The 21,935-nt window shown below is 38.6% G+C and overlaps 1 protein-coding gene across 1 annotated transcript; it reads right to left on the bottom strand.

Moving 5' to 3' along the window:
• Positions 1-308: 308 nt before the first annotated feature.
• On the bottom strand, positions 309-21,771 carry GORAB (golgin, RAB6 interacting). Its single transcript, XM_052654128.1, has 5 exons — positions 21,636-21,771; positions 13,353-13,701; positions 11,078-11,179; positions 8,379-8,519; positions 309-768 (listed from the first exon to the last, which is right to left on the bottom strand). Exons 1-5 carry the CDS (start codon positions 21,769-21,771, stop codon positions 309-311), a joined length of 1,188 nt encoding a protein of 395 aa, XP_052510088.1.
• Between the last annotated feature and the right edge of the window lie 164 nt (positions 21,772-21,935).

The raw sequence follows: 21,935 nt of genomic DNA, 5'->3' as shown, positions 1-21,935 counted from the left end.
TATTCACCTGGTCTGAAAAAAACAATTAACCATGTAGTTTTTCTTCTATCCTTCAAAATCACTTGTTTTCACCCAGTAATAAGGATACAACGGAAGACCTGGATTAAAATCAAGGTAAACTATGCCCACATATAAAAAACTATCATCATCTGAAATTTTTCTACAACCTCCAAACATGTTATACTAAAACTAATGGATTTAAAAAATAATATTGTTTTGAAGGGGCATCTATCAGAGGTCATGGCAGAATCTACAACAGAAAGTCTACTGAATACCCCATTTAATTGTAAACAACAAACATGGACACTTCACGTGATGAGAGAAGCTGAAATGTCTTTTACGGCAGTTTCAACCTCTTGGTTTGGCCGTTCTGGGTCAAGAAGGGCAATGCTATTGGAGTTTTCCCCCTGTTTGTCTACCTTTGGGGAAGCAGCCTGGTCTTGAGGCTGTTTGTTCTCTTTAGCCAACTCTAAGGTCGCGCTCCCCCCAGAAGGCTGACAGGACCTCTCTAAATGAACCACTTGTTTCCTTGCTTCTGCTTCTTGCTCACACAGCAGTCTCTCCACCTCCACCTCGAGCTCCAAAGTCTCCTCGTCGGCGTGCACATCCAGCTGTTGCATCAACTCCTCCAGCTTCTTGGCCTTGCGGAGCTCGTTCTGCTGGATGATCGTACAAAGGTGTTCAGTGAGCTGCTCTTTAAGCTCAGTCTTGCGCTGCAGCTCTAGCTTTGCTGTCACGTACTCCGCTTCAGCCCTGTCAAACCGCTTCCTGCAGGAGCAGACAGAAACACTGGTCTATTCGCTAGCTATTGAAGGAGATAGTCAGAGGGCTAGACATAGTAACTCCAACACCAGAAAAAATGATGTATGCAGAAAATATGGCTATTAGTACTTTACAAACACCTGTCTACATGTTAGACCAAGTAGGGTACCGCTGCAGAAACTTCCACAACATGCACGTCTGGACTCTCCTAACCTAACCACATTTTCCTGTACCCATTTTCTCTTTCTAAGGCTATGCGTGAATGGAACCAGGCTGAAAAGTTAATTCAGTGGCGTGCTAGCTCCAGTGGGGGGAAGCCCTAATATGCAGTGTTTGTCAATTTCTGTAGTAAAACTATGATTACCATGGCCAATTTCAAGCTACTGATGTGATATCCCTGAATGCAGAATTGGGAAGAGATACACAAACTCTCTCATGAACCAGGGCAAGCCAGCTCTAGCATGCTGCTGCTACTGCTAAGTCGCGTCAGTCGTGTCCGACTCTGTGCGACCCCATAGACGGAAGCCCACCAGGCTCCTCTGTCCCTGGGATTCTCCAGGCAAGAACACTGGAGAGGGCTGCCATTTCCTTCTCCAATGTATGAAAGTGAAAAATGAAAGTGAAGTCGCTCAGTTGTGTCCAACCCCTAGCGACCCCATGGACTGTAGCCCACCAGGCCCCTCCGTCCATGGGATTTCCCAGGCAAGAGTACTGGAGTGGGGTGCCATTGCCCTCTCCAGCTCTAGCATATAGCCAGTTAAATTTATGAGAGGTATAACAATGGATGGAGAAAGCAGAAAAATCTGTATCTCTTGACTAAATGGATTAGAAAAGGGAGAAACCTTTTGGTGGAGAAAGACATGGACAGTAGCACCTATTGCTTGTGAGAACCAAAAATGTCTCCAGATATTACCAAATGTCTCCTACGGGGCAAAACTGCCCCCAGTTGAGAAGACCCAGGTTGTTTTCACCCTGTCCACTCTGCAACAGACTACTGTGAGACTTTTACTAAGAAAAGCCAATTATTTTTACATATATAGAAACTCCATAGGTAGATAATGCCAATCTTATTTGATGCAGGGTAATTCTACTGAGGATGTCAATTTATGATCTCCCTTTTGTTTTTTTCATTTGCCTTTCCATATAATGTGTTGCTTTTCTTTTTGTCTAGAAGAGGTTGATTCCTACCTACCAACTAATTATTCCATTTAGTTACTACTAATGGAAGTTAGTGTAGCCTTCAGTTGTAAAGGCTATGCTGCCTTACCCGTTATGATTGCCTTACCTTGAGTGCGTGCATGCTCAGTCGCTTCAGTTGTGTCCACCTCTTTGCGATGCTATGGACCGTAGCCTGCCAGGCTCCTCAGTCCATGAGATTCTCCAGGCAAGAGTACTTAAGTGGATTGCCATGCCCTCTTCCAGGGGATCTTTCTGACGCAGGGATCGAACCTGAGTCCCCTGCATTACAGGCGGATTCTTTACTGCAGAGCCACCAGGGAAGCCCTGCCTTACCTTACTCAATGTAATAGTAATTTCCAGTAATAGAGTTATGGCAAAAAGAGAAATAGGTATGATCTCCTTATGCAAGAGTCTCAGAAGGAAATACAGTGAAAAATAAATAAAAGGCCTTGCTTTTAGAGACCCAGGGTTCAAAACCTACCTTTGCCATTTACAATGTGTGTACATCTTTTGGCAAAAGCCTTTTCTGGATGTGATGAACAGATATTGAGTCATACTAGCTCAAGTACAGAGGGGGTTTTATTGCAGGATGTAAGAGGCAATCTCACAGGCATGTCATCAGAATAAAGGGCTCTTCTCTTCAACGGTCAAAAACCAGAGTTTCTTTCTTTTAGGCTTTCCTATCATATTCACAGCCCAATATGGCCACCAGCTGTGTGATATCAAATTCTCTTCAATCAAACCCTCCATGTTCCAAAATTCCTTCTGGCTGGGTTGGCTTGGCTTGACTTACATCAATTTAAACAGAACCCTTAGTGCCAGGTCATGCCAGGCCCCTCAGTTCAGTTTATGGATTAAATGTTGTGGGGTTTCCATTTTTGTTAGCAAGTGTGCCCCAGGCACATGTTGACACCATGAAAACAAAACACACCCACGTTTCGGTGGAAGAGGCCGAAAAAAAGGCAGGCAGTGACTAAATATTCCAGTATGGTGAGCAGGGGTAGTTTCATGAACTAAGTCTTGGTTTGTCTATAAAATGGTGATGATAATAATACCTCATAGCAGTGTTAACTAAGCATTAAATAGAAAAAACAGGGCAAGTGTCTAGCCCAGTGCCTGGTAGGCATTCAAGAAACAGAACTTCCTCTTCAGAGCACCAGAATTGAAAAGTACTGTTAGTATATCACTAAACATGTATCTGGGCTTTCCTGGTGGCTCAGATGGTAAAGGATTTGCCTACAATACAGGAAACCAGGGTTTGATCCATGGGTGGGGAAGATTCCCTAGAGAAGGGCATGGCAACCCACACCAGTATTCTTGCTTGGAGAATCCCATGGACAAAGGAGCCTGGTGGGCTATAGTCCATGGGATCATGACTGAGCAACTAAGCACACAAATATTCACAATTAAACTTATTAAACAATTTAAGGACTTAGGGTTTATATTTGAAAACTTTTACATAATGTTCACTTCTCATATCTAATTATTTTACTGTCATCTAGTAAATATCAGAATAAGAACAAGCTGTTTTTCAACTACCCCTATGTTAAAAGAATTGTTACAAAGGAGGGTATGTGGGGTATATGGATCCCTTATTCCCATATTTTATAATATCCTACCTATGAATGTTCTTCCATCAAGCTTGAGAGCTCTGACAACATTCTCTAGAGGTATATGTATCTTGTCCCTCCCCTTGACTCAAGCCCCACTTCTCTGCAAGTCTGTGGTCAGCCTCAGTCAGTCGAAGTCAGTTAGTAAAGATTTACCGACTAGGCTCATGAATGCTGAATTGAAATAAAATTTGCAAATCGGTCCCTAGGTTTCCACTGATCTTTCACTCTGAATAAATCATTGAAGATTCTGCATTTTGTTTATTTATTTAAAGTCCTCTGGCCAGAAACATGCATATATATATATATATATATTACAGTGATTTATGTTAAAAAAATATTGATTAGTTTCACAAACTGCACTACAAGTCTGGGGTCAGGTGGATAATGCCAAATCAGACTATGAAGACATACTTTGGAACAGAATAATAAGAGCATTATACATAATACAGTAAGACAAATTGAACTGGAAATGTAATTATAGAATCATTTCGTTATTTTAAAGGAATCTTGAATGATTTAATGAATGTTATTTAAAGGATTCTAGAAACTATCTCTTGGTTTCAGTATCCCTGAAAATTTTTTAAAACACCATTAACCCTTGGCATGCATTAGGTCCCACTGAAATTAAAAGTTTTCTTAGACCTTTTAGTTCTTTAGTTTCTTTTCTAAACAGTTCTAACTATTTGTAAGTATCAATATATCATAATTTTTATTCTTTCTTAGAAGTTTTCCAGAGAACAAAGAGAAAATTTACTTATAATATTTTGAAAAAACAGACTAATTATATTTTACAGTTACTTTATCAGTCCACTGGGCCCTTTTAGAATCTAAGCTACATTATGGGATTGTTGAAGTACACTTTTTCCTATTTTTTGAACATTTGTCATTTTCTCACCCTAGGAATTACTTCCTCATTACTCATCTATTATTCCCATGTATGCTGAAAAATTAAAATAATAAGATAACAGAGAATGATGGAATGACCTAAAAGGATGATACAATAATGAACTGCTTAGTTTCCTTACTGTTTTGCCAAAGTATTACATCACCTTTTAATAAAGTATAAAATTAGACTGGAAACATCATACTTATAATCTGCTCTTAGCTTTCACTAAACACAAGTGAGGATTATTTTTCATTTTCTACCCAGAAGAGCAAAGAAAATTTACAGAGGAAGACATCTGCAGTTATTGAACGTGAAAGTGTCAGTCACTCGGCCGTATCCCAGTCTGCAACCCCATGGGCTGTAACCCTCCAGGCTCCTCCTCTGTCCATGGACTTCTCCAGGCAGGAATACTGGAGTGGGTAGCCATTCCCTTCTCCAGGGGATCGTCCTGGCCCAGGGTTTGAAACCGGGTCTCCTGGATTAGAGGCAGATTCTTAACCATCTGAGCCACCAGGGAGGCCAATTTTGCAGTTATTAGACAAATCAAAAGATGCATGTTGTGGCAGGCTAAAAAATGACCCCCTAAAGATATTCGCTTCCTATTCCCAAGAATCTGTGAACATTACCTCAAATGGCAAAAGATGTGACAGAGTTTAAGATTTTAAGAGGAATTTATTTTGGATTATCCAGCTGGGTTCTAAATGCAACCACATGTTTCCTTTTGAGAAAGAGGCAGAGAACGTTTTGAGAGAAAACAGGAGGAAGCAGTGTGACCTTGGAGGCACAGAACTGAGCAGCGCCGCCACAAGCCAAGGTATGTCTTCAGCCACCAGACACCGGAAGAGACAAGGAATATACTCTTCCCCAGAGTCTCTGACGGAATGGCAACCCTGCTAACATCTGACTTCAGACTTCTGGTTTCTGGAAGCACAAGAGAATACATTTCTATTGTTTTAAGCCACTGACTTTTCCATAATTTGTTATGGCAGTCCTACCAAATCAACATGGCTTCCCTGGTAGCTCAGAATTCACCTGCAGTGTGGGATACCTGGGTTTGATCCCTAGGTCAGGAAGATCCCCTGGAGAAGGGAATGGCAACCCAGTATTCTTGCCTGGAGAATTCCATGGACAGAGGAGCCTGGCGGGCTGCAGTCCCTGGGGTTGCCGAAGAGTCAGACACCACTGAGCAAGGCAAATAGTGAATATTGTTTTTCCTGGTATTCTGTTGTTCAGTTGCTCAGTCGTGTCCAACTCTTTGCGATCCCATGTACTGCAGCACACTGGGCTTCCCTGTCTTTCACCATCTCCCGCAATTTGCTCAAATTCAAGTCCATTGAGTCGGTAATGCCATCCAACCATCTCATCTTCTGATGTCACCTTCTCCTCCTGCCTTCAATCTTTTCCAGTCTACTGAGGGTTAAAGAAAAGTTCTACAGGGAGTTTAACAAGCTGGTCTGCGCAGCACAGGGCAGCAGTGTAATCACAGCTGTGAACAGCAGCAGCCGTGACAACTCTCTCCAGCTGGCTCATTCCAAGTGTCATCTTCTCAGAGGTGTCTACCCTGACACTGCTCTCCAGAAACCAGTTTTAAGGTGAATTCTGGCCTATTTGTATAGAAGAACCTTTTGTGGGCAGAACAACATTTTTATTTAAACAAAGTCAAGGAAATCTCCCACAGAACCAATGAAACTGACTACCCTGGGGATTACTTTCAGCAGAAGTCTAGACCATAATACTATTATCAGCGGTAAAGAATTCACCTGCAGTGTGGGATACCTGGGTTTGATCCCTGGGTCAGGAAGATCCCCTGGAGAAGGGAATGGCAACCCACTCCAGTATAATAACTGCCTAACAACCACAGCTGTAAATTTAGAAAATGTTGTCTTAATCTTCTGCATGACCCTAGTTCTAGGCTAAATAAAACCCTGGTTCTAGGCTAAATTGTCTATGGCTCTCTCTTTGACTTAATTCAAGAGCTTATGTTTTTAAAAATAATGTCACACATACAATAAGGATATTCACAAACATCTATTTCAGTGTTAGTACCATGATAAACTGTCATCTTCAGCTTGTTAAGAGATGCAACAATTTATCATGTAAAATCTTTTTACTATATAAAGTGTACAAAAATGTCACGAAAAAATACTCATATACTGTGGGATATTATTTCCTTTAACCAGCAATCCCACTTTCTTTGTGGTTCTCTGAAGGCTAAAACAATGGCATCTCATATAATGTTCAATGTACAAAGGCATCCTTCTCCAGCCCTTCCCTAGGACAGAATTAAAACACGATCAAATGATTTTTCTGTTAAGACATCCAGAATAATCAGAATTATTCATTTAAAGAGCTAAAAAGGCATAAAAACATTCCTCTGGCAAACTTGTTACAGAGGAAAAATGTGTTAAAAATCTAGTCTTAGTCTAATCTTAATAAAATCTTGGTTACCTCCTTAATGACCTTATTAATAGAAATGGAACCACCAGTTATCAGCTACTGATGGCATTAATTTATGCAGTTAATTAATAAAAGCAACCCATTAGGTCTAATAGCATACGGTCAAACAACAATTACAAAAATCACAAGGACACCACAAACCTCTTTCTTAAACAATAAACAGTGAATTAAAAACCACAATCAAGCATTTCCGCTTTATTAAATTGTTATATAAACATTCTGATGCTGTGGTTTACTCTGGACTAATGAGGCATTCTGATTGATTTCTACTGTTACAGAGAAAGATGCAAAACTGAGTCATTAACACAGCATTCCCTTGTGAAAAAAGACAAACCAGGATGATTAAAGCAATGTTGAAAAGACTGAAAACCCTGAAATTGGACTTAATTTTTTTGCTCTTTTATCTGTTTAAAGTTCATGTAATTCTTTACATGTGTTTGTTTTGAGAACATGCAATGATGATTTTTTCTCTTAAAAAAAAAAAGCCAGTCATTGAAACCAAGGAAACATGTGATAGCAAACCATTTTACACAGAGCATAATTGAAAAAGAAAAAAGAAAAAAACTTCAAGCTTTCAATACAGAGTGGTATTTTCCTTAAAATACTCAAAGGCTTTTAAAAAATAACCTAGATCTTTCTTTGATGAAAACTGAAATGAGTACTAGGCTAATCCTTAGACCATCTCAGATAATCAAAATTTCTTAAAGAAAGAGCACAGACTTGGTGTTAGAATAATATAGCGTTCTGGAGGAAGTCAGACTTTTAAAGAGTCTCAAATATTAAACAGCTGATGGCTTAGCAGGAAAGACTAAAATATAAATAAATAAAGCAAGAAATCTTCTAACAGGGATATAACAAGGTTAATGAGTAGGGCAGATTCAAGAGTTAATGAAGACTTCAAGAAGGAGATAATTTGATTAGACAGCACATTAAAAAGTGAGATATTACTTTGCCAACAAAGGTCCATATAGTCAAAGCTATGGTTTTCCAGTAGTCATGTATGGACGTGAGAGTTGGACCAAAAAGAAAGCTGAGCACTGAAGAATTGATGCTTTTGAACTGTGGTGTTGGAGAAGACTCTTGAGAGTCCCTTGGACTGCAAGGAGAAAAAACCAGTCAGTCGTAAAGGAAGTTAGTCCTGAATATTCATTAGGAGGACTGATGCTAAAGCTGATGCTCCAATACTTTGGCCACCTGATACAAAGAGTTGACTCACTGGAAAAGACCCTGATGCTGGGAAAGACTGAAAGCAGGAGGAGAAGGGGATGACAGAGGATGAAATGGTTGGATGGCATCACCAACTTGATGGACTTGAGTTTGAGCAAGCTCCAGGAGTTGGACACAGCTGAGCGAATGAACTGGCTAAAATATGGAATAGGTACAGCACCTAACACTATTGTTATGAGGCTTAACAATGATATACATAAATGCCTCTGGCCCAGCTAACAATATACATTAACTAAATCAGACTCCTAACTCACCGAGCATACGAATAGTCGAGGCTGGCCTGATCAATCCGGTTCCTGAGGATTCCAATGTCAGCTGACACCATGTCATCTAAAGCCTGTAACTCCTTCTGGATCCTCTTCAGTTTCATGGTTTCTGCCTGAGTTCTTTTAGATCTATGAGATGAGGAACATGAGTGGAAAAATAAGAACATTTTAAAATCACATGCTCACGTACAACTGAAAAAAAACAATCTACTGTATATACAATACGATTATAGTATATAATTTTAAAAACTAGAAAAAAAAAACAGAAAAACTGAAATAAAACTAATGCTAGTAATATTTTAGTATATCTCCAAAACAGCATTTGCACTTTTTCCTCTTATGATTCCAAATTTTATTACTAGTATATATTGTTTTTCGACATAAGAGAAGAAGTAATATTAAAAAAAAACAATAAATCAGTCACTCATATGATTTATATATTCATTCCCTAAGCACTAAAAGGATGTACCTGTATAGAGAACTGGATATATTAGAGTATTGAACACAGCTTTTCAAATTCCTTAAACTCTTCTTGCAAAGCCCATTTTCATTTGTCTGATATTCAATGGACACCAAGAACAGATGCCAGCATCTGTTAAACATCATTTCTTTGTATATCTGAGAAAGTCTACATGGTTTTAATTTTTAGGACTCATTTCTTCAAACTTCTACTGTTTTGACTCCTCTTCTGTAGGCAAAACTACAGGTCCTCAAAATTTTTTCCAGGGCTCAAAACCACACACTCTATTTGGCCCCTTGTTTAAGGGCAACCTCAGCCCTCTCATCACTCCCAAGTACATCATCTACCTCAGAAACAATAAACAAATACAAAGCCAACCTTTAATCATGATTTCTCGTTTCAAAATGTCATACACATTCTCAAAGGAAAATAAAACTCTCAACAAAACCACCATACTGCGACTTGATTTCTATTCCATTATGCATTTACTCTTGTTTACTGTCTACAAAAGTTAACCAAGTGATTTTTTTTATTTCAAATATTAATGATTCAGGCTTCCCAGGTGGCTCAGTGGTAAAGAATCTATCTGCCAAACAGGAGAGGCAACAGACGCAGGTTTGATCCCTGGGTTGGGAAGATCCCCTGGAGAAAATGGCAGTCCACTCCAGCATTCATGCCTGGGAAATCTCAGGAACATAGAAGCCTGGTGGGCTATAATCCATGGGGTCACAGAATGGGATACAACTGAGCAAACATGCTTTAATAATCCACTGTCCATTTATTAATAATCTAATCAGGTTACATTTTCTTACATTTCTGTCTACAGCAGTACTGTCTTAAATCAAAATCATATAAAGAAAAACAAGTACTGAGCCTGTAAATCTTTTTGTAAAATCTCCAGTCAACAGCCTCCCTAACCTCTTACAAATAGAAGACTACTAAAATACATTTCAATAATCACACTGTTTTCCTTCTTGAAATGTAAGTCAAGTTGAAATTTTCTATGCTTCATGAAAGATCAAGATGTACAGAAAGAGAAAAAAAATCATTAGTTTTAAATACATATATCCCTTTGGCAGATAAAATCCTGAATTACTCTGATACCTACTTACCTTTCTCTCCAGCCCTATGCCTTCCTCTCCCCCTGACACATACCCTAGCTTTAATGAGAAATAATTCTGCTAGACTTTTCTGGAGAGCTAAAAAAAAAACCAATGCCACTGAATAGTTGTTGGCATTTAGTTCTCACTATTCTCAAACACTACTTTATTGACTGAGCTTGGTTTCCTAAGGCCACAGCATACCAGAAACTATAAACTAAAAGGGAAGAGTGGGTAAGGGATGGGAAAGAGGCTCAAATAGGACTGTTGCTGTTCCAGGCCCGTGCAATGCAGCAAGGGAAAAGGGACTGCTGACAAACTGGTTCTGAAGGTGAGAGAAAAGCAGAATCATACGCAATATAAAACAGTGCTCTTAAGGGCAACCTAGAGTCATGGATAAAGTTAAGTTATATCATGTATCTTTTATCAGTGGGGGCAGGATAAAATTTTAAAATGGCCATAAAAAATACAATTAAGATTTGTGGGAGTATAAGTCACTTACTCAGAATAATCTTATTCCTCTACATGTCAGATGATTAAGCAGAGGTCAAAATTAAAACCTACATTTGTTGCTAACTTACTTGTGAAGAAAGAAAGTGAGTGTTAGTTGCTCAGTCATGTCTGACTCTTTGCGACCCAATTGACTGTAGCCCACCAGACTTCTCTGTCCATGGGAATTCTCCAGACAAGAATACTGGAGTGGGTTGTCATTCCCTTCTCCAGGGGATCTTCCCAACCCAGGAATCAAACCCGGGTCTCCTACACTGAAAGCAGCTTCTTCACCATCTGAGCCACCAGGGAAGCCCAATTTACTTATATTGACGGCTATTTACTGCTCCCTTATGAGTATGTAGTTGGTTAAAACTAAAAAACACTGATGATGATCTTAAGTTTTAACTGCATCTATATTCATAAATACATTATAATCTATGCTTTAAAAGCCTTCCTTAATAAATTAAGACTGGAATCTCTGTATCACTTGTAAAGCATAATTTGCTAAATAGGTCTTAAAAGTAATGACTGTAGAGAAAATGTCATTTATTAGAACAGACATAGGAAAATAAATACAGAACATGACAAAACTGATTACAGGTTACAAACAACCTCTCCTGGTTCAGGTGCCTCACCTTTCTGCAATAGCTTTAGCCAAAAGAGCTTTCTTACGTTTATTCTTCTCTTCCATTAGCCGCTGTTCTTGCTGGAGGACTTCCCAACGAGATTTTTCTTGCCTTGGGAGCAAATGTATACAAATGAGCTTTTGGTACTTTTCCACACCTTGCCAGTCTCAGTTCCTAAGTATAAAATTCAATCAACCAGATTATATACATATATATATATTTTTTTTTTCCTCTCCCAAAAAAGTTCTCTTAAAAGGAACCCATCTGCAGTTCATTATTTTGTTCTAATAGGAACAAAGACTATAATTTAATGTAAAGGCTTAGATAATTGGCCCTTTGAAATCTATTATACATATATAAGCTAGAAATCCACAAACTTGAAGCCAGAGTACTATGGCATTTTTTAGGAGTACAAAGAAACTTGTTTAAGTTAATCATGTATTATATGCAAAATAGATAGCAAAATAAATTGTTCTATAGCTAATGTCAAATCTTTTAAGAGTTTTCTGTAACAAACAATAACCAATGTTTATTTCATATATTTTTCTTTCAATTTGTTCACTTCTTTCTAGCTCTCGTTTTTAAAGAGTGAGACACTACGAAATAAATGCTGGGCTCAAAAAAAACTCCAAAGATCTACAAACATGAATTGTCTTCCAATCTATCCAATTCTAAAATACATTAAAATTTTCTGTAAATTCACAAACTTAATGTCAATGCAAATTAAACAAGGTAATGACAAAGCCGTTTGTCCCTATTACTGTCATTTCTCACAGCCATTGTATCAAAAACCTCCCTTCTGAGACCTAGTAACCGCTTGCAAAATTATCCTTTTCTCTTTATTCCTATTATCTCCACCTTAGTGCTGCCACTGGTCCTTGCTCATTTTTACTGTTTGCAGGCTTCTCCTCCCCAGATACTTTAGTTGCAGCTCAAACCAGTACCCTTTGTCAAATGATCCGCAGCACTGATAACGGGGATGTTCTCGGTTAGTTTTATCAGAGCATCATTTCCCCTGTGGGGTCAAGGAACTCACTAGATAGGCATCTTCAGCTTCCAAGCCCTTCTTCATACTTCTTTAATTCTCTACAATTTTCTGGGCTATCGTGTGCCTCTTTCAGAAAAGTGAGATGTCATCTCTGAACATTCTCTAATATATAGCTTTCCTTTTCCTCTCATATAGCCTCAGAATTTCTCCTTTTCAACAACCATTCCCGAGATGACATTTCTTCTATGAAAATTTTCTCAAGGACCTAAAATGATAATAATAATTTTCCTAATGACATTCAATCTCAATTTTCCAATTTAAGCCCCCCTCCCCAACTTGTTTCAGGACTATGAGAGTAGATTACATTTAAAATATTAAATGTAGGCACATTTAATTTTGGTTCCATAATTCAAATGGCTTTATATCTCTTGTCAAAATGATTTCTTGGCTGTAAACCCTGGTGGGCAGGAAACACTTTAAACTTAGTAGAGAATCTGGATCAGCAGAGATTGGAAAAAGAGCTGAGATTAGATAAAACATACGACACTTTGAAAAAGAGTGACTCAGAAAATGGAAAACAGAAAGAGACTATTCTTTCTTCCCTGTGAGTGATAAATCAGGAGAAACAAAGAAGGGTTATTCATACATAAGTTATATAATAGAAAAAAACTGATTATAAGAATTCACAAGTCACAGAATGGCAACTGCCACAAGAATGTGGCTAAATTCAGGAGGTGGTTTCTGATACCAATACAACAAATAAAGAAATCTAATGACGAATTACTTAATTTGTCCTCTCAATTCCCTATACTCTTTCCTTAGATCTTCATGTCTCTTCACAAGCACCCTTTTCTGGGTCATTGAAGATGCTATCTGAAAGTTGAAAGAATGGGTTCAATCTGGGGAGGAGTATCATACATATAAGCACTGGTTCTGGTGAGTGTAAAGGGCACAGACTTTGGATCCAGAGACTTGCATGTGAACCCCAACTCTATTACTTACTAGCAGGGTATTCACTTTGGGAACACAGTATCTTTTCTAAGATATCGCATCCGTAAAGTGAACACAACAAACAAGCATCCTAAGACTGTCGTGAAGACTAAATAACATAAAACACATAAAATGCTTAACACTGCTACTTATATTTAGGTCGTAGCTATTTTTGAACAGTTTATTCATCACATTTCTAGGTTAGACTATCAAACAGAATATTAAAACTGTATTTCTTCAAAGTTCACTGGGGAAAAAAAAAGGTAAGATGGAAAGATAGTCTCATGGAGGTATAGACTTACTAACAATTCCACTTTCCTTTTTTCCAACTGGCAATCTGGTTTTGGAGGCAGAACCTCAGCATTTTTGTGAACTTCATGGGCGTTCTTAAGCCCCAGTTCCTTTTGTTGACTTTCAGTACCCTGTGGTTTTCCATCACCAACAGGAGAGGTGAGCGTAAGGGGAGTAGGAAGAGAAGAACTTGGTCTCTGAGTATTAAATCTTTGTTTTGGTGCAGAAAGCAGCTGCTCTGGAGGTAATGAGGTTGACCCATCTTGAAGTCCAAATTTTTGACTTTGCTCTTGAAGGGCTCTTTCTCGCTGAAGTTGTTGTCGACTTTTCTTCCCAGGGAGACGCCGCTGTGGTTCAAACGGATCTATATATAAAAAAAAGAATGGAGAAAAATTCCTTTGTGTGAGCAGCAAATAATTATAACTTCTCTAAGAAAATAAAGCATTAACATTCAACTCTAGTAATTCTGCAGGGTTTTTCTTCCCTTGTCTTCTTTAAAACCCCAGGGGAAAATCTGCCATCTTCCTGCAGAATCTGACAGTTCTCTGATCATACTGCTAACATTTAACAAAAACTATCCTACTTGTCAATTTATCTTTAAAGAAGTCCATTTCTTTGTGAGTTAGGCCTTAGAATACAAAGCAAGGTTTCATCCTGATTTGCTGTCAGAAGTATGACCAAAGTTGGCAGACAAATGAATTCACTGATATGTCTTAAGTTTGATCGATGGTTCTGTCTGTTCTTCTGAAATAAAATGGTGGCTTTTTTCAAATGGGCTTCACCTTTCTTAAATCTTAACAGATCTTAGGGTAATTTGATACATAGGTAGACACAATACACAAAGTATTACCGAATGAAGTCTTTTAATTTTAGGGATGCTAGTTAACCCTAAATTGCTTCCTTTCATCTTCCAAACAGCCTGGGCCTATGTTCCCCAAAGTTCAGTTAGCCTTTAATCAATGTATGCAAGCTAATTTTAATAGCAGCCTGAGCAAAGAAATAGAGGAAGACAAAATAATCGGGAGAAGTATTTTTTAAAAAGTATTATGAATTAAATGATAAGAAAGTAATTAAATGTACTTTTTGGACTGTCCATACCAGTATTAACCTTGTAGGTCAGACAACTGGAGACTTTGACTCACATTCACACTATGCTTAAGATCAATAAGTGATATAGTCCATTAAGTGCCCAAGAAATGAAACTGATAAGTTTTTGTAAATGAACTAAATGGGGTTTGTAAAACCTAATAACGACCTCTGAAACGACATAAGCTTATTATTTAAATTTCCCAAAGGAGAGTTAAAGCTTGAGAGTCAAATTTCCATTGTTGCTTTTCTCCACCTCAGTAACCTTAGGCAAGTCAACTGATTATTAATATTCTACACCTCAGTTTCTTCATCTGTCAAATTGGCTGAAAATGTACTTGCTTTACTTAACTCAAGGAGTTGGTGTAAGAATTAAATGAAATATGGAAAGAAAGTATTTTCAAAAGACATATAATCAAAAGTAAAATTTTATTACTATTGACTTCAGCCAGAAACACAAAGTAGTGTACTATATCTTGCAACAGAAACCTATTCTAGACTACTGATCTTTATTCACACCATCAGAAAATGTCATTGAGCCTGCTTACCTTTCAGTTATACTTGTTAGTTGAATTATTAATATCTCTCTGAAAGTGAGTAATGCAGCTTCCATTTTATTTTGCATTTTCACAGAACCTACCTATGACATTAAAAATGCTAATTCTTAAACTCCCAAACAACAAATCAGGTCACTTAAGAATTAAACAAATGACAAAAAAACCTTTTGGAACTAGTAAGTCATTCTAGCAAGGTTGCAGAATATAAGATTAATATACAAAAACCAATCACTTTCCTAGCAGCAATGAACAAGTAGAATTTGATATAAAAAACCAGAGTTACATTTATGTTAGCATTCAAAAAAAAATTACTTAGATATAAATCTAGCAAAATATGTACAAGATCTAAGAGGAAAACTACAAAACTCAAATGAAATCAGGGAACTAAACAAATGGAGAGACATTCCACATTCATGGATAAGAAGACTCAACATTGTCAAGATGTCAATGTCAGTTCATCCTGAACTCATCTATAGACTCAGAGCAACACCAATTAAAATCCCAGCAAGTTATTTTGTGGATACTAACAAACTGATTCTCAAGTTTATATAGAGAGGCAAAAGATCCAGAATAATCAATAAAATATTGAAGAACAAAGTTGGACTGGCACTACTGGACTTTAACACTTACTATAAAACTATAGTAATGACAGTGGGAATTAGCAGAAGAACAGAATAAAGATCAATGGAATAGAACAGAGAGCACAGCAATAGGCCCACTTCAATACAGTCAACTGATCTTTGACAAGGGTGCAAAGGCAATACAATAGAACAAAAATATTCAACAAATGGCACAAAAATAAATCTAGACACAGATCTTATACCTTTCACTCAAAATGAATCATAGATCTAATGCAAAACTCAACTATAAAACTCCTAAAAGACAACACAGGAGAAAATCTAGAAGATGTCAAGTACAGCAGTGAATTTCAGATATAATACCAAAAGAGATAACGGATAAACTATACTTGAGGAAAATTTAAAACTTCTGCTCTGTGGAAGACAATGTCAAAGGAAGAGAAGACAAGTCACAGACTGGAAGAAAACATTTGCAACTGACACATCTAACAAAAGACTGCTATCTAAAATATACACAGAATTCTTAAAGCTCAACAATAAGAAAACAACCTCATTAAAAAATGGGTCAGAAACCTTAACAGATATCTTGTCACCAAAGAAGATATACACATAACAACTATGCATATGAAAAGAATCTAAACCATATACCACAGGGAAATGCAAATTAAAATGAAATACCACTACACAAATAGCAAATGGCAAATAGATGGGAATCCAATGGAAAGAATGAGAGACTTTATTTTCTTGGGCTCCAAAATCACTGCAGGTGGTGACTGCAGCCATGAAATTAAAAGATGCTTGCTCCTGGGAAGAAAAGTTATGACCAACCTAGACAGCATATTAAAAAAGCAGAGACATTACTTTGCCAACAAAGGTCCACCTAGTCAAAGCTATGGTTTTTCCAGTAGTCATGTATGGATGTGAGAGCTGGACTATAAAGAAAGCTGAGCGCTGAAGATTGATGCTTTTGAACTGTGGTGTTGGAGAAGACTCTTGAGAGTCCCTTCAACTGTAAGGAAACCCAACCAGTCCATCCTAAAGGAAATCAGCCCTGAATATTCATTGGAAGGACTGATGCTGAAGCTGATACTCCAATACTTTGGCCACCTGATGTGAAGAACTGACTCATTGGAAAAGACCCTGATGCTGGGAAAGACTGAAGGTGGGAGGAGATGGGGATGACAGAAGGTGAGATGGTTGGATGGCACCACCGAATCAATGGAGATGTGTTTGAGTAAACTCTGGGAGTTGGTGATGGACAGGGAAGCCTGGCGTGCTGCAGTCCATGGGGTCATAAAGAATCGGACACGACTGAGAGACTGAACTGAACTGAACTGATCCACCACACAACCATTAGAAAGGCCCCAAATCTGTCGCACAGAGAACATCAAATGTGGGTAAGGATGTGGAGCAACCTGAACTCTTTCATTGTTGGTGAGAATGCAAAATGGTAGTCACTTTGGAAGCCAGTTTGGTGGTTTCTCACAACTAAACATTTCTTAGCATATGATTTAGCAATTGTGCTCTTTAGTATTTTTAATGAGATAAAAACTCATATCCACACAAAAACCTGAACATGGACGTTTATAGAAGCTTAATTCATAACTGCCAAAACCTGGAATCAACCGAGATGTCTTTCAGTAGGTGAATGGATAAACTGTAGTACATACAGATCAATGGAATATTAGTCAAAGCTAAAAATAAAAGATATCAGCTATCAAGCCACACAGAGCATGGGGGAACCTTAACTGCATACTACTAAGAGAGAGAAAACAATCTGAAAAGGCTATATACTGTATGATTCCAACTATATGACATTTTGGAAAAGGTAAAACTATGCAGACAGTAAAAGGATCAGTTAATTGCTAAGGTTTAAGGAGAGAAGAGAATGAACAGGCAGAGAAAAGAGGATGTTTAGGGCAGTGTAAATATACTGTATCTATAATGACAGATACATGACATCATGCATTTGTCCAAACTTGTAGAATGTATAACACCAAGAGTGAACCCTAATGTAAACTACAAACTCGGGTGACTATGTCGGGTCAATGAAAGTTATAACAAATGTGTCACTCTGGCGGAAGACGTTGATACTGGGGATGGCTATGAACCTGTTGGGGCAGGGACTATCTGGGAAACCTCTGCATTTACCTGTCAGTTTTGCCATCAACCTAAAATTGCTCTTAAAAAATTCAGTCTTTAGGAATAATTAGGGGGGAAAAAAAGGAACATGCTCCTTTGCATACTTTTTTGGGAGGCTGCAAGTATCAAGGAGGCTGTGGTCAACTGGGAGCACAAGTATAGTTTAAAGGGGACAATCCATTAGCCACCTCTAACCTACCCCATGGACTATACAGTCCACGGAATTCTCCAAGCCAGAATACTGGTGTGGGTAGCCTTTCCCTTCTCCAGCTCTTCCCAACCCAGGGATCAAACCCAGGTCTCCCGCATTGCACGCAGATTAATTACTAGCTGAGCCACCAGGGAAGCCCTTAAAGATGACAGCTGTCACTAAAAAATTTAGGTCCATGTTACCAGACATTCTGATTTTTCACTAGAAAAATTCAGATTTTTATGTAAAATATAGAGTTCTGTATCAATCAAGAAAATCTAGGTTATGCTATAGGGCAAAGAACCCTGGAAACTTTATGGTTTTAAACAACAAAGGTTTATTTCTTAAAGCTACGTGCCAACTGAAGGCCAGCAGGGGCTTCCTGCTGACCAGCCTCTCAGGGCTCCAGCCTGCCTACCCAGTCAGTGTTTGCTAGCCCCCAGGGCAGGTAAGAAAAGAGCTTAGGAAGGTCTCGGTTTAGCAATTAATTGCTCTGACCCGGGAGTGACATAACACTTATGCTTACAATTCAATGCTGAACTAGCACTAGGTCTGATACAATAACAAGGGCAACAGGAATCTACTGGGAAGAGAAGTGAACCAGAAATAATTTCCTCAGTATTAATTTAAAAGAAGTTTTAAGATTAGACAATCCAAAAAGGGGGGAGGGGATGAACAAATGAATATTTTTGGCTTAAATCAAGCCAGTGGGCTGAGTTTGTGATCTTTGTTCTACATCCTTTAATTAAGCCTTGCTTTCCCCACCCAAGACAATCATCATTTGAATCATATGTTAATCATTCCCTTCCTTTGTTTTTTATGTCATACTGTGTCTACAAATACTTCTTTTCAATGTTATTTAGTTATTTTAACTTTATATAAAGGGTGTCATGCAGGATATAATCTTCTTTAACTTAATATGATATTGCCATTATTCATCCATGTTGTTCATGTCGCTGTAGCCATTTAATTTTAACGCTGTATAATACTCTATTGAGAATATTCTCTAAGAGTCTACTGATCTTCTACTGATGGAAGCATTTATTGCCAATGCTCACTTCACAGTCTTCTCCCACTATAGTGAACTATGACAGCACCAAATCATGGAGGGTAGTGCTATATGGAACAATCACCTGTCAGCCCACGTTAGACATGAAACTGGAGTGAAAAATAACCTTTACAATTTCAAACAACTGATATTTGAGGGCTATACGTTACTGCAGCTTAACTTGGCTTAACCTGATTTCACTATTATCAATACTTTTGAAACTGCATTTGCCCCTTCTTGATCATATTCCCTTGCCTACCCACCATCCTAAATTTTGTGTTTTATTCCTTTAATTTTTTTTATATATTCCCTATATTCCTAAATGAATATACCTGCTTTGTATGATTTTGGTAGCAGACTGTATATATTCTTCTGCAATTTGCTCTTTTCACATATTAAGTCTATGAAATTTATACATGCTAATACACACAGCTTGTAGTTCAATTCCCACTAGCTGTATAGTAGCCCAGTGGGTGATTATACCACAATTTATTTATCCGTTCCCTTGTTAATGAACACTAGGTTGCTTCCAGCTTTTTAATATTATAAACAATATAAACAAGAGTATTAAGAACATTTTTGACTTTCCCAGATGCCCATATGGGCTTCTCTAGACTATTGCTGTCTTTATTTTTGCTGGCAACCAACTCCATCTTCATAGATTATTTACATATATTTTTAAGGCTGGAGAACAGCTGGAAAGAACATTAAAATAAAAGATTCAGCTCTTTTAGTTTTACAAATGAGAAATCCAAGACAAAAAGATTTAGAAGCAGAGCTGCAAGATCCACTATTTTCAATCACTGTGGTTGGCTGAGTACACAAAATGCTGAGATGTTTTCTTAAGATAGTCAAAGACTAGTTGTTGTCTATGTTCTAACATCTCAGTGAAATGACAGGTCTTAAAGTTAAGGTCCTTCATCCTCTCTCTATACCAAATTATGGAGATATTTAGAAATGTACTTTCAAATAATGAATCCAATGTTCAATTCAGAGAAGGCAATGGCACCCCACTCCAGTACTCTTGCCTGGAAAATCCCATGGACAGAGGAGCCTGGAAGGCTGCAGTCCATGGGGTCCCTAAGAGTTGGAGACAACTGAGCAACTTCACTTTCACTTTTCACTTTCATGCACTGGAGAAGGAAATGGCAACCCACTCCAGTACTCCTGCCTGGAGAATCCCAGGGATGGGGAAGCCTGGTGGGCTGCCGTCTATGTGGTAGCACAGAGCTGGACACAACTGAAGTGACTTTGCAACAGCAGTAGCAGCAGTGTTCAATTTAGCATTAAGTGTTCCTTCCCTGGGCAAACTCACCTCTACTAACACACAATCTCCGTGACATACTGCCAAGCGCCATCCAACCACCAGCAGAGTAACATTTCTGTTAATTCTGTAGCAAGCTCTGGTGCAACATCTACTATCATATTATATTATAGTTTGTCTCCTCAACAGACTATAAGCTCTTTGAAGGCAGGGATGAAATTCTGATTGTATCAGCATCCCTAATGCAGAAGCTGCCCCCCTTAACTTTGGGTCAGATCAGAATCAGGGTACTAGTACCAGGAATGTCAGTTAATTACAAACTTTAGTGTAACTTTTATGATTCAGCTTTTAAGGGCCTCTGGGTCAGTCAAAATTTTCCTGATCCATTTAATGTACACTGCTATCACATTACAAATTTACTTCCTTTTCCACTCCTCAGGCCTAGATTATCTTCACCGCCATGCTAAAAAAAAAAAAAAAAAACAAGCTGATCTGAGCAACATCCAACTTTTTCTCAAACTCTAATAAAAGGAATAGAAAGGATTATTAATTTTCCCCCAGAATGTGTAAGTTATGGTACCAAGAGTGGTATAAACTCACAGAAGTAGTGTGTACTAGCAAGATCACTATACACGACTTTATGAAATTTCAATCATAAAGCACAGTTTATATTACGAGTTTCTCACCAAATATCACCAAATTTAATTTCCTCATTAAAAAATAACAAACAGTAAAAGTCCATTTAGTGATTACACTATAAAGATGGAGAAGCAAGCACAAACTTTTAGCTTACACTGAAGTCAGTAGATATGCATGTCTATAGATTGATAGATACATAGCTGTACATTTCACACCTAATCTCTCAAAGACCCTTTTGGTTTGCTGACTCTCAAGAGTTGGAAGGAACTGCAAAAATCATCTGGCAACCAGAAGTGAATGCAAGACTCCAGATGTATCATGACAAACTGCAACTTTCTGCATTTATTCAGATCCTTGTGCTTCCTTTTCCCAATCACTGCTTCTATAAATACACCACAATTTTACTCTAATACGATGTGTGCCCCTCCTTCCTTTACTCTGACCCCAACCCTCCAACCAGTGATCCGTGCAGCAAGCCTCCTACAGGTCACTTCCTTTCCCAAGTCCCATTTCTTTCCCAGGAAAAAGTCAAATCCCTGAAATAGATGCCTTAACTCTCTTTTTAAAAAGTAGATCTCAGTCTCGTGGGTCTGCCACACACCCCCACCGCCACCTCAGCCGTGGCTCCAAGTGCATCCAGCTCCCGAGCCCCCTCAATCCTGTCCTGCGACTTACAGCTCCCTGTCCCTAAAACAGGTAACCCTTTTCCCCGCCCCCTTTCGCTCAAAAACTGCAGCCCCGCCCCTTCCCTTAACGGATCGAAGAATTAAAGCTCTGCAGACCAGTCCCTTTACCTTTAGTCTGCTTTAGTCGCCTCAGCTCCTCCTCAGAGAACCCAGCCCAACCCTGCGCCATCCACCTTGGCTTGCCAGCACGCTTAGTACCCCAAACCTCTGAGCCCCGACTGCCAACACGACTACCCAGGCACATCCGGGTTCTTCCCCTGCCGCGGCGGACCAACCAATCAGCGCATCGAACTCTGGACGCAAGGCCCCCTTCTCCCTTGCAGCAGGACCCGGATCTCTTTCAGGCTGTCTCCGGCAGTGCCTGATAAAGTGCATAAGGAAATCTTGGCTTCTTCGTTCCGTTTGACC

This window comes from Budorcas taxicolor, chromosome 16, assembly GCF_023091745.1.
Source record: "Budorcas taxicolor isolate Tak-1 chromosome 16, Takin1.1, whole genome shotgun sequence".
In the NCBI taxonomy this organism is placed as follows: domain Eukaryota; kingdom Metazoa; phylum Chordata; class Mammalia; order Artiodactyla; family Bovidae; genus Budorcas; species Budorcas taxicolor.
Note: the sequence above shows the minus strand (reverse complement) of the source record. Positions and strands in the feature narration are given on the sequence as shown.

Bases quoted from the DNA above. Each gene is read 5' to 3' on its own strand.
- GORAB (XM_052654128.1), bottom strand. From the start codon at position 21,771: ATGTGCCTGGGTAGTCGTGTTGGCAGTCGGGGCTCAGAGGTTTGGGGT. The intron at 13,702-21,635 runs GTAAAGGGACTG...TTTTATATATAG, and splicing joins GCGACTAAAGCAGACTAAAG to ATCCGTTTGAACCACAGCGG. The intron at 8,520-11,077 runs GTGAGGCACCTG...CTCATCTCATAG, and splicing joins GCTAAAGCTATTGCAGAAAG to ATCTAAAAGAACTCAGGCAG.